At 43.3% G+C, this 12341-nt stretch overlaps 1 protein-coding gene across 6 annotated transcripts; it reads left to right on the top strand.

The window, feature by feature from the left end:
* Positions 1-3473: 3473 nt before the first annotated feature.
* Positions 3474-11715, top strand: LOC129644516 (developmental pluripotency-associated protein 3). 6 transcript variants are annotated; one of them, XM_055570118.1, is made up of 7 exons: positions 3474-3565; positions 4732-4919; positions 7366-7429; positions 8019-8080; positions 8719-8951; positions 9330-9371; positions 10920-11715. In XM_055570118.1, exons 2-7 carry the CDS (start codon positions 4838-4840, stop codon positions 11052-11054), a joined length of 618 nt encoding a protein of 205 aa, XP_055426093.1. In that variant the 5' UTR covers positions 3474-3565; positions 4732-4837; the 3' UTR covers positions 11055-11715. The 6 variants fall into 6 exon arrangements, with proteins under 6 accessions (XP_055426093.1, XP_055426096.1, XP_055426092.1 ...); XM_055570121.1 differs by lacking the exon at positions 3474-3565 and having other exon boundaries at positions 4328-4919; positions 8719-8864; XM_055570117.1 differs by lacking the exon at positions 3474-3565 and having other exon boundaries at positions 4359-4919.
* Positions 11716-12341: the final 626 nt, after the last annotated feature.

Genomic DNA, 12341 nt, shown 5'->3' with positions numbered 1-12341 from the left:
GGAAAAGACTCTGATGCTGGGAGGGATTGGGGGCAGGAGGAGAAGGGGACGACAGAGGATGAGATGGCTGGATGGCATCACTGACTTGATGGACGTGAGTCTGAGTGAACTCTGGGAGTTGGTGATGGACAGGGAGGCCTGGCGTGCTGCAATTCATGGGGTCGCAAAGACATGACTGAGCGACTGAACTGGACTGGACTGATTGTTTTTCCCAGTAGTCATGTATGGATGTGAGAGCTGGACAATAAAAACGGCTGAACACCAAAGAATTGATGCTTTTGAACTGCGGTGCTGGAGAAGATTCTTGGGAATCCCTTGACCTGCAAGGAGATCAAACCAGTCAATCCTAAAGAAAATCAACCCTGAATATTCATTGGAAGGTTTGACGATGAAGCTGAAGCTCTAATACTTTGGCTACCTGATGCGAAAAGACAACTCCTTAGAAAAGACCCTGATGCTGGGAAAGATTGAAGGCAGGAGGAGAAGGGGAGGAAAGAGGAAGAGATGGTTGGATGTCATCACCAACTCAATGGACATGAGTTTCAGCAAGCTCTGGGAGATGGGGAAGGACAGGAAAGCCTGGCCTGATGCAATTCATGGGGAGAGTCAGACACGACTGAGGAGGGGTAAAGATCCTGGACAGTAAAGATCTCTTGCCAATGCAAGAGATGCAGGAGACACATGTTCATTCCCTGGGTTGGGAAGATCCCCTGGAGGAGAGCATGGCAACCCACTCCAGCATTCTTGCCTGGGGAATTCCATGGACAGAGGAGCTTAGAAGACTACAGTCAATGGGTCGGCCAAGACTGAAGCGACTTCGCAGGCAGGATGTCTGTTTGGGAGTGTTTTCCCCAACTATGACCCTCCTCTCTCCCTTACTAAGCCACACCTCCCTTTGGAATACTTTTCTCTACCCGACCCTGTATTTTGGATCCATCATTTGTTGTCTGTTCCCTGAGGGCAAAATGGTTCTTTTGCCTGCAGCTCTCTACTCCTCCTGAAACCAGGCTACACAGTTGAATGGAAAAAAAAAAAAAAAAAGAATCCTTCAACTGGAGGAAAAAGGTGGGCTCATTACATAAGAGAGAAAGTAGAGCCAAGATTTCGGTATCATCAGTTTCCATCTTCCTTGGTGGTCCAGTGGCCAAGACTCCCAAAGCAGGGTGCTGGGTTCGATCCCTGCTCAGGGAACTAGATCCCAGATGCAGCAACTAAGCACTAAGCATTCACAAACTGCAACTAAGACCTAATTCATTCAGTGCTGTCAAATGAATAAATAAAATAAAAGATATTGTAAAACAAATAAATATACTGGTATTTTGTTTCTTTCTCCCATCCCTGACTTTTCTTTTTTGCCTCACCAAGCCTGATCTTAGTTCTTAGACCAGGAACCAAAACAGTGTCTCTGCAGTGGACGTGCAGAATCTTAACTACTAGTTCGTGTGCTCAGTCACTAAGTCGTGTCAGACTCTTTGTGACCCCATGAACTGTAGCCCGCCAGGCACCTCAGTCCATGGGATTCTCCAGGCAAGAGCACTGGAGTGAGTTGCCATGACCTCCTCTAGGGGATCTTCCCAATTCAGGGATCAAACCTGGGTCTTCTGCAGCTCCTGCATTGCAGGCAGATTCTTTAATGCTGAACCACTGGGAAGCCCAAAATGTTCCACATTTGCTCAAGTGTGTACATGTATTTGTTATTTCAGCCAATAACTTGGCTGAAAACAGGATTCTAGGTTGGAAATAATGTTCCTTCAGAATTTGAAAGATATGGTTCCATTATCTTCTAGCATCTGGTGTTGTTGAAGGATCTGAAGCCATCATATTTCCTGATCTTAAAGTCTCACTTTTTAACATTTTCTCTTCTATCAGCATTTTACATCTGCTTGTGGTTTTGCTTTACTTACTATAAGGGGATAGCTTTGAATTCTCTTCAAACCCTTCTCTTCGTGTTTCAGCTATCAAACATCTAAATTCCAGATGGTTATTTTATTTTATTTTGCTCTCTTGAATTTTCCTTTATTAAAGGAGCATCTTGTTTGTTTCAAAAATATTATGTCCTCCTAGGGAAAAAAATTATTATATGATTTTTTTTATCTCTGGAGAAATCAGTGGTAGTTTTCATTATGAGTTCTTTTATAGTCTTTTTTCTAGTTGCTTCATGTCATTTGGTTTTTTATCTCATCATACTATAAAGATGTTAACTAATAAAAGGCAGCTAAAAGGGTATTACAATTTTTAGAAATTTTTATCCAGTCTTTGTATACATATTTAGGGTGTGCATTTTCTGAACTCTATCTCTCATTATTTTTATCTTCTGTTGCTTGGGACTCAATTTCTATCAAGTTTGAAAAAGCAAAACTCCACCATTATCTATGTCCCATACTTCTCTCCAGCCCTGGTTCTCGCAACTGTTTTTTTTGTTTTTAACTTTTTATTTCATGTTGGAGTATAGTCAATTAACAATGTTGTGACAGTTCCAGGGGGGACAGCAGAGCAACTCAGCCATACGTGTACATGTGTCCATTCTCCCCAGAACTCCCCTCCCATCCAGGCTACTACATAACACAGGGCAGAGTCCCCTGTGCTATATAGTAGGTCCTTGTTGGTTATCCATTTCTAAGTATAGCAATGTTTCAACTTTCTGGGAAAAGTTGAGGGCAGGAGGAGAAGGGGGTGGCAGAGGATGAGCTGGACATGAGTTTGAGCAAAGTCTGGGACATAGTGAAAGACAGGGAAGCTTGGGGTGCTACAGTCCACGGGGGTCACAAAGAATTGGACACAACTTAGCAACTGAACAACAAAAACACCGTTCTCTTAAACTTGGATTTCTTGAGTGAGGATCTATGTAGGCCTTTTTCATCAACTCACGTCTTAATCTTAAAGATTAAAGACTCCTGCAATCTGATTTTTGCCCTCACTTCTTCAAGGGCTCTCTGAGACTGCTGTAGGAGGGGTCACCTGTCCCAAAGGGGATACAGCTGAGAGCAGAATCACAGGAGTAGAACTTGCCCTTGGGAGCACCAAGAAACCACTACCATTTGAGCACAGATGGAATCATGTGGGGAGGGGCATGCTTGTTAAAACAAGAACTGCTGGGCCCCAAGAGCTTCCCAAATGGTGCTAGTGGTAAAGAACATGCCCGCCAATGCAGGAGACATAAGAGACCCTGGCTCGATCCCTGGATTGGGAAGACCTGGAGAAGAGAATGGCAACCCACTCCAGTATCCTTGCCTGGAGCATCCCATGGACAGAGGAGCCTGGTGGGGCTATAGTCCATGGGGTCGCACAGAGTTGGACAGGACTGAGGCAACTTACCACGCACGCACACTTGGCCTGTCTTTGATTCAGTAGGTCTGGGTTGGAGCTCAACCATTTCTAATCATAACTAACAAGTCACCAGGTGCCTCTGATGTTGCCTGTCTACAGGGCACACCTTTGAGAACCATTTAAATAAAGCATTGTGACCTGACACCCATCTACGGCTACTCTTCATCCCCTACAAAAGCAGTCATTGACCCAAATGTCAACTTATGCTTTTTGCTAAAAACAAACAAGACTGCTTTTGGTATTTCTTCATAGTTTCCTGCTACGGAGGGATGGGGAGGTTGGATACTGAAGAGGAGATGAATAATGAATAACCAAACAGTAGGGCAGCCGGGGATCTTCTATCCTGTAGTCAGCAGTTAATGTTAGGGCTCTTTGCCAGAATTCAATACAAATTTATTTTGGGGGGGTGCAGGGTACCAATTTATAAACTTAATTTCAGCTGCTCCAGAAATCAAAAAGAGGCAATGGAATTGATAGTCTAAAAAAGAAATTAAAATTACAGATCCAAAATACACATTCATAAAATATCAATCTATTACACTACGTATGCTGCTGCTGCTAAGTCACTTCAGTCGTGTCCGACTCTGTACGACCCCATAGACGGCAGCCCACCAGGCTCCCCCATCCCTGGGATTCTCCAGGCAAGAACACTGGAGTGGGTTGCCATTTCCTTCTCCAAGGTATTAAAGTGAAAAGTGAAAGGAAGTCGCTCAGTCGTGTCCGACTCTTAGCGACCCCATGGACTGCAGTCTACCAAGCTCCTCCGTCCATGGGATTTTCCAGGCAAGAGTACTGGAGTGGGGTGCCATTGCCTTCTCCGTACACTGCGTATAGCAGACCCTTTTTTTCTCTTTTCCCTTCCTAGCATCCAAAGGTTTCAGATGAGTCCGGCAAAAAAAAAAACAACCTGCTGTTAATTGGGAGTTAACTTATAGTCAGAGGGAAACTGCCGTCTCAACAGACCCTTTTTTTCTCTTTTCCCTTCCTAGCATCCAAAGGTTTCAGATGAGTCAAGCAAAAAAAACCTGCTGTTAATTGGGAGTTAATTTATAGTCAGAGGGAAACTGCCATCTCCTCCTTGAACTCCAGCACTTTAAACCCAGTTCACAAACCAGCAGCCATCTCTACAAGCAGAGTTTGAAAGAAATGGATTTTTCAGGCAACCTCAGGAAGACACAACCACAGAGGCGCCTTATAAAATCTCTACCCTACTTGACAGAGGGCATTATTACTCTCTCCTATTAGTCCCCTAATAGGACTACGCCCATTCACCTTATCCTTTTACTCATTAGTCATTAAAATAGGCTGGCTGATTGGCTTATCTGTTGTTTTTAAGAGGAAACAGGAGACTTTTACTCTCTCACCATGGCGTGTCAGCCTGGGTTTTTTTCCCCTCTTTCTTAGCTCTATAGTTCTTCCAGGCTTTTTTGGAGCAGTTTGAGCCTACAGCATCACCTTCCACTGGCACCCAAAGATCTAGGAGGAGCTTCAAGCTGTGACTAGACTTCCAATGGATTCATCAGAAGATAACCCAACCTGGACCCTAGAGTCTCTGAAAACATCCATCGATGACGCTTCCCAGGCAATGCAGGGTGAGCTGGGGAGAGATGGGGCTGGGTAGGGAAGGTTAAGAGCCTACCTTTCTGTTTTACTGACTTCAGTCTTTTACAGAGAAATGCAGTTAAGTAAATCTTGGAGGAGAGGGTGGCCAGGGAGTGTAGGGACCTCCTGTTCAAAAAAAAAAAAAAGAAAGAAAGCCCGATTAACAGGAGAAAAGTGGAAACTGTATTGTTTGCTTTCTATGCTCAGGAATCTGTCAGTCTTCTAAGGACATCTGAACATGCAATCAGAGTTCTCCTAGACCAGGGCGAATAGCATCTTATGAAATTAGTACTTTAAAAAAATTTTTTTTTTAATTTTGTTTAGCTGCGCCAAGTCTTGAATTGTGGCAAATAGGCTCTAGTTCCCTGATCAGAGATGGAACCTGGACCACCAGAGATGTCCCAGCGATTAGTATTTTCACCAGCATTATATTCCAATCACGAGTTTTAAAAATCTCTCCTTGGAGCCTCACAGGATCCCAGCCTTGGCCTCCCAGACCTACTCACTGGATTTGAATGCTTTTTACCCTGACTTCCCTGGTGGCTCAGAGGGTAAAGCCTCTACCTGCAATATGGAGGCCCAGGTTCGATCCCTAGGTTTTGAAGATCCTCTGGAGAAGGAAATAGCAACCCACTCCAGTATTCTTGCCTGGAAAATCCCACGGACAGAGGAGCCTGGTAGGCTACAGTCCATAGGGTCGCAAAGAATTGGACACGACTGAGCGACTTCACTTTCTTTCACTTTACCCTGACTTCAGATGGGGGTGGATGGTGTAGGGGCTGGTGCACAGATGACGTGGAGCCAACCAACACCCTCTGGGCAGCCAGGAAGCTGGGTGGATCCTGCTGGCATCTATTCTACCCTCTGCCTCCCCTGCATCTTGAAGTCAGTATATACAAAGGGGAAAAAAATTGATGAAGATAATATCTATATAATATAGCCAGCCTTTCTCTTTTCTTGAATTTGCCTTCAGTTCAGCTCAGTTCAGTCGCTCAGTCGTGTCTGACTCTCTGCGACTACATGAATCACAGCATGCCAGGCCTCCCTGTCGATCACCAACTCCCAGAGTTCACTCAAACTCATGTCCTTTGAGTTGGTGATGCCATCCAACCATCTCATCCTCTGTCATCCCCTTCTCCTCCTGCCCCCAATCCCTCCCAGCATCAGCGTCTTTTCCAATGAGTCAAATCTTCGCATGAGGTGGCCAAAGTATTGGAGTTTCAGCTTCAACATCAGTCCTTCCAATGAACACCCAGGACTGATCTCCTTTAGGATGGACTGGTTGGATCTCCTTGCAGTCCAAGGGACTCTCAAGAATCTTTTCCAACACCACAGTTCAAAAGCATCAATTCTTTGGCGCTCAGCTTTCTTTACAGTCCAACTTTCACATCCATACATGACCACTGGAAAAACCATAGCCTTGACTAGATGGACCTTTGTTGGCAAAGTAATATCTCTGCTTTTTAATATTCTGTCTAGGTTGGTCATAGTTTTCCTTCTAAGGAGTAAGCATCTTTTAATTTCATGGCTGCAGTCACCATCTGCAGTGATATTGGAGCCCCAAAAAATAAGTCTGACACAGTTTCCACTGTTTCCCCATCTATTTCCCAAGAAGTCATGGGACCTGATGCCATGATCTTCGTTTTCTGAATGCTGAGCTTTAAGCCAACTTTTTCACTCTCCTCTTTCACTTTTATCAAGAGGCTCTTTAGTTTTTCTTCACTTTCTGCCATAAGGGTGGTGTCATCTGCAAATCTGAGGTTATTGATATTTCTCCCGGCAATCTTGATTCCAGCTTCTGGTTCTTTCAGCCCAGCGTTTCTCATGATGTACTCTGCATATAAGTTAGATAAGCAGGGTGACAATATACAGCCTTGATGTACTCCTTTTCCTCTTTGGAACCAGTCTGTTGTTCCATGTCCAGTTCTAACTGTTGCTTCCTGACCTGCATATAGGTTTCTCAAGAGGCAGGTCAGGTGGTCTGGTATTCCCATCTCTTTCAGAATTTTCCACAGTTTATTGTGATCCACACAGTCAAAGGCTTTGGCATAGTCAATAAAGCAGAAATAGATGCTTTTCTGGAACTCTCTTGCTTTTCCCATGATCCAGCGGATGTTGGCAATTTGATCTCTGGTTCCTCTGCCTTTTCTAACACCAGCTTGAACATCTGGAAGTTCACGGTTCACATATTGCTGAAGTCTGGCTTGGAGAATTTTGAGCATTACTTTACTAGCGTGTGAGATAAGTGCAATGTGCAGTAGTTTGAGCATTTTTTGGCATTGCCTTTCTTTGGGATTGGAATGAAAACTGACCTTTTCCAGTCCTGTGGCCACTGCTGAGTTTTCCAAATTTGCTGGCATATTGAGTGCAGCACTTTCACAGCATCATCTTTCAGGATTTGAAATAACTCAACTGGAATTCCATCACCTCCACTAGTTTTGTTCCTGGTGATGCTTTCTAAAGCCCACTTGACTTCATATTCCAGGATGTCTGGCTCTAGGTGAGTGATCACACCATCGTGATTATCTGGGTCATGAAGCTCTTTTTTGTACAGTTCTCCTGTGTATTCTTGCCACCTCTTCTTGCCACCTCTTCTGAATTGCCTTAGTACCTGACAATTTCACAACCGGGAATCTTAATTTCCATTTGCACAAGTCCGTGTAAGTTGAATGGATCCTGACTCTTTAATATAGTTTTAAATTATTTTACATTTATTTTTGTTGCTGCACTCAGGCTTTCTCTAGTTGTGGTAAGTGGGGGCTATTCTCTACTTATGGTGCATGGACTTCTCATTACAGTGGCTTCTCTAGAGCACGGGCCTCTAGTTTCATTGGCTTCAGTAGTTGTGGTACACAGGTTTAGGTGCTCTGTGGCATGTGGGATCTTCCTGGCCTAGGGATCAAACCTGTGTCCCCAGGATTGGTAGCCAGATTTTTGGTAGCCACTGTACCACCAGAGAAGTCTCAAGAGTGATTGTTTAACAGCATAAAGCCTGGTTTAACTGGAACAGGTAATAGCCCCTTTGACTTACTAGTTCTTCAGGATGGAGAGAGATTATCACATTTGGGGATTCTTTGTCTATTGTATAGGTGTGGGGTCGCACAGAATCGGACACGACTTAAGCGACTTTACAGCAGCAGCAGCTATAAAGGTGAATTGTTGAAACTTGTCACACTGAAACATTTTGACTTGCATTAATGCTTTATGACCCTACAGTCATATTAAAAATCATCCACACAAATGAAAATGGGAAAACTGTCAATATCTGATTTTAGCTCCATGTTTTTCCACTTGGAATCATCTTAGGTACCTCCAATGCAGGAGATGGTAAGAGATGCAAGTTCGATCCCTGGGTCAAGAAGATACTCTCAAATAGGAAATGGCAACCAGCTCCAGTATTCTTGCCTGGAAAATTCCATGGACAGAGGAGCCCATGGGGCCTACAGTCCATGGATCCGCAAAGAGTAAGATACACCTGAACACATAAATAAATTGCATATATACATATGACCCCATGGGAAAACATTTAACACTCAGAACTACTCGTAACAGCATCAAAACAAGTTTTGAGAAGAAAGTGTTTCCCATTATGGTGGATTCCACCAGACTTAAGGGCATGCACATGCTAGTTAACCACCCAGAGTATCTAGGGTCTGTCTTCACTCTGAGCAACTTCCCACTGTCTACTGTTGTGAGCTGCTTAAGAGCAGACTTAGTTTGGGCGAGAGCTAAGTGGCTTCTGGATATTGCAGTTTGCCCTAATCAATCTTTGTTTTCTTTTTCTTTCAGTTGCCACTCAACTCTCTGAAATGTTAGCAACGAACCTCAGTAACTTGACTCTCAACCCTAGTATTAAGTTGCCCTATCTACCAGAATACCCATCTCAACCGACTGGGCAGTTACCTAGTGAGAAAACACCCATTAGGCGGAGAGGGGTAAGAACAGTGTTGAGTGAGCGGAGATACAGGATGCAAAAGCTGATTGAATCTCTCAGACTTCGCTATGCCAAAGGAATTCCTCGTGTGAGTTCTGGGTAGGCAGCACTGAGCCACTCTGGGCACTCACGGATATCAAGATGTAAATATTGGCGGGAGGGTGGTGGTGGTGGTGGAATTACCTGGTGGTCCAGCAGTTAGGACTCCCAGGGGTTCGAACTCTACTGCAGGAGGCACAGGTTCTATCCCTGGGAGGGCCTCAAAGCCCTGGGGTTCAGCCACAAAAAAATAAATAAATATTGATGAACAGCAGCAGTCACTCTTCCACTGTACTCATGAGGGCAGGTGTGAAAGACACTTAGGGTTTTAAGAGTCTCTAACTCCTCTTAGGTTAGATGTGTGGCACTAGTAATCTGAATTTTGCTTGATAGCTTGTAATATATGTCTTTTTTTCTTCCCACAAAGTCTGACTCTCAAAGAGAACTACAGCAGCAGGAGGACACTGAGGTAAGTAGAAAGTCTTACTGTAGAGGTGGGTGGGCATCTGGTTTGCAGGGGAGGAAGAGTGGCAGATTGGCTTGGATTATCTCAATCTTCAGAAACTCTGGATCAATCCATTCATATTTGTGTTTTAAAAAATACATGCATGTATGCTAAGTTACTTCAGTCATGTCCAACTCTTTGAGACCCTATGGACTGTAGCCCACCAGGCTCCTCTGTCCATGGGATTCTCCAGGCAAGAATACCAGAGTGAGTTGCCATGCTCTCCTCCAGGGGATCTTCCTGACCCAAGGATCGAACCCTAACCTGCATCTTTTATTTCTCCCGCACTGGCAGGTGGGTTCTTTACCACTAGCACTGCCTGGGAAGCCCTATATATCTACATCTATAGCTACATTTTATGTATATTTAGAGCAGTTTTAGGTCTCTAGCACAGTTGAGAAGAAATTTACTTAACTGATCCCACACATTCTCAGCCTCCTCTGCTGTTAGCAGCTACTAGTTGTGGTATTGCAGTTGTGAACCTACATTATTGTTGTTTAGTCACTCAGTTGTGTCCGATTTTTTTGCAACCCCATGGACAGTAGCTTGCCGGGCTCCTCTGTCCATTGAACTTCCCAGGCAAAAATACTGGAGTGGGTTGCTATTCCCTTCTCCAAACGATCTTCCCAACCCAGGGATCGAACCCAGGTCTCCCACATTGCAAGCAGATTCTTTGCCACTGAGCCACCTGGGGTGCTGCAGTGGAGACCTGACACTGGCACATTATCATCATCACCTCAAGTCTGTGGTTTCCATTCAGTTTCACTCTTGGTGTTGAGCTTGTGCTTTTTCACCTGCTGTCACAAACATGATGTTCTATACCAGGTAGTAAGAGGGTGAATACCTGTGCACAGAGTGGCCAGCAAATGGTTGAGTATCTCACATTTAAGACACTCAGAGAACTGAATTCGATCCCTGAATTTGACTTGACTTTGATTCCTGGGTTAGGAAGATCCCCTGGAGAAGGGAATGGCAATCTACTCCAGTATTCTTGCCTAGAGAAGCCCATGAACAGAGGAGCTTGACTGGCTACAGTCCATGGGTCACAAAGAGTTAGACATGACTGATAGAGTTCATAATACTTCAGAGAACTGAAGCATATGTATTCCTATATATATATATATATATATATTTCCTTTTTAAAATTGAAGTATGGTTGATGCACAATATTAAAAAGTTAACAAGTATAAGACAGAGTGGTTCACAATTAAAAGTTCTATTCCATTTATCTTTATAAAATATTGGCTCTGTTTCCTGAGTTGTACAGGATGTATTTATTGACAATCAGCAGCCATTACAAAATGACAATCTAGCATTCTTTGGCAGCCATCCATTTTGATTTGTTTTTTCCCCCCAAGTTTTTTGGTTTTGACCTTTTTTTAGTGTTCCATATTCCAAAGGTTGTTCTAACAGCCAACATTACATTTGTGGTTTGTTAATATCACTTGGGTGTAGAAGTAATTTATTATTTCAAATTATTAACCAGTTAATCCATCTCATTCTTTTTTCCAGATTCGATCAAGAGTACGAAGATTCCAGTGTACCTGTAGTTATTGCCAGTTTAAGAGAAATCCTTCTGATGATAATTATGAAAATTATCACAACACAACATACAGTAATTATGCCACAGAATCGAATGAGTCATAAACCTTATTCTTGTACTGTTTTCTTGCTGGTAATTTTAGGATCATTATGAAGCAGCCTGGGAAAGATTGTACCAATATTTTGATAATATTTATTGTAAGTTTGTCTTTTTCACTTGCATCTCTTTTCTACCTTAATACAGTTTTAACTTATGAGGAATCTATATGTAGCTTGGAATTGAAATGATTTGAATACGCACTAGTTCCACTTGGATCTGACACCATGAAGTACTAATTAAGTCTCAGGTATTGCCTGTTTCTTAACCCTGAAGTTGAAACTCAATATCAAGAATGTGAAACAAATTAACTTGGGAAGGAATGTAAAGATAACATTGGCTGGTTTGGCCAGAGCATTATTAGTGTGTTAAATCGTAATAAAATTTTTTGATGTGCTGTTTCAGTTTTCAGTAGCGAATAGCTGTGTTTATAGAAGATCTTAATAAAACTTGAGACTTATTTGGGTAACTTTAAGATAAATTCTTGTTCTTATCTTAGACTTGTTTTTGCTAGCTATGTATTAAATGAATAATACTTACCCCCATCTCGTTCTCAGGATGTAAATATAGCTGGTGTTCTAATTTTTTTTTCTTTTTTTGGCATTCTAATATTTTGTGATACTGTCCTGTTGGGAATAAAGTTTACACATTTGAGTTAAGGTTACCAAACAGGTGCACTGGTGTTTGTACATAGTATCCTCTTGGAAGAAGTTAACCAGTTGGTGTTGTAAAAAGATATTAAAGAATTGGGGGTGCTTCCCTGGTGGCTCAGTAGTAAAGACTCCACCTGCCAATGCAGGTGAAAAACATACACAGGTTTGATTCCTGGGCCGGCAAGATCCCACATACCTTGGAGCAACTAAAGCCTGTGTGCCATACTCTGGACCCTGTGCTCTAGAGCCCGGGACCCACAACTCCTAGAGCCCGCACCCTAGAGCCCATGTTCTGAAACAAGAGAGGCCACCACCAGGAGAAGCATGCACTCCGAAACTAGAGAGTAGCTCCCATCAGGGGGCCAAGGTATTGGAGCTTCAGCTTCAGCAGCAGTCTTTTCAGTGAATACTCAGGGATGATTTCCTTTAGGACTGACTGGTTGGATGTCTTTGCAGTCCAAGGGCCTCTCCAGAGTCTTCCGCATCACCACAATCCTCTAATTTAGTCCTTCTCTGAAGTACCTAGGCAACAGATTTCCGGAGTTATCTTGCAGATATAAAAGAACCTCGCACCAAATGAAAGATGTTACTGCTGGATGACCACAAGTACAGAGCCCCAGAGACCCTGGAGCCTGATTATGT

Source organism: Bubalus kerabau, chromosome 1 (assembly GCF_029407905.1).
Source record: "Bubalus kerabau isolate K-KA32 ecotype Philippines breed swamp buffalo chromosome 1, PCC_UOA_SB_1v2, whole genome shotgun sequence".
Taxonomy (NCBI): Eukaryota; Metazoa; Chordata; class Mammalia; order Artiodactyla; family Bovidae; genus Bubalus; species Bubalus kerabau.
The sequence above is the reverse complement of the archived record's forward strand: the minus strand, read 5'-3'. Positions and strand labels throughout refer to the sequence as shown.

Coding starts and splice junctions, on each gene's coding strand:
- LOC129644516 (XM_055570118.1), top strand. CDS start 4,838: ATGGATTCATCAGAAGATAACCCAACCTGGACCCTAGAGTCTCTGAAA. Junction 8,081..8,718: donor CAGCAGCAGCAGCTATAAAG/GTGAATTGTTGA, acceptor TTTTTCTTTCAG/TTGCCACTCAACTCTCTGAA. Junction 8,952..9,329: donor ATGCCAAAGGAATTCCTCGT/GTGAGTTCTGGG, acceptor CTTCCCACAAAG/TCTGACTCTCAAAGAGAACT.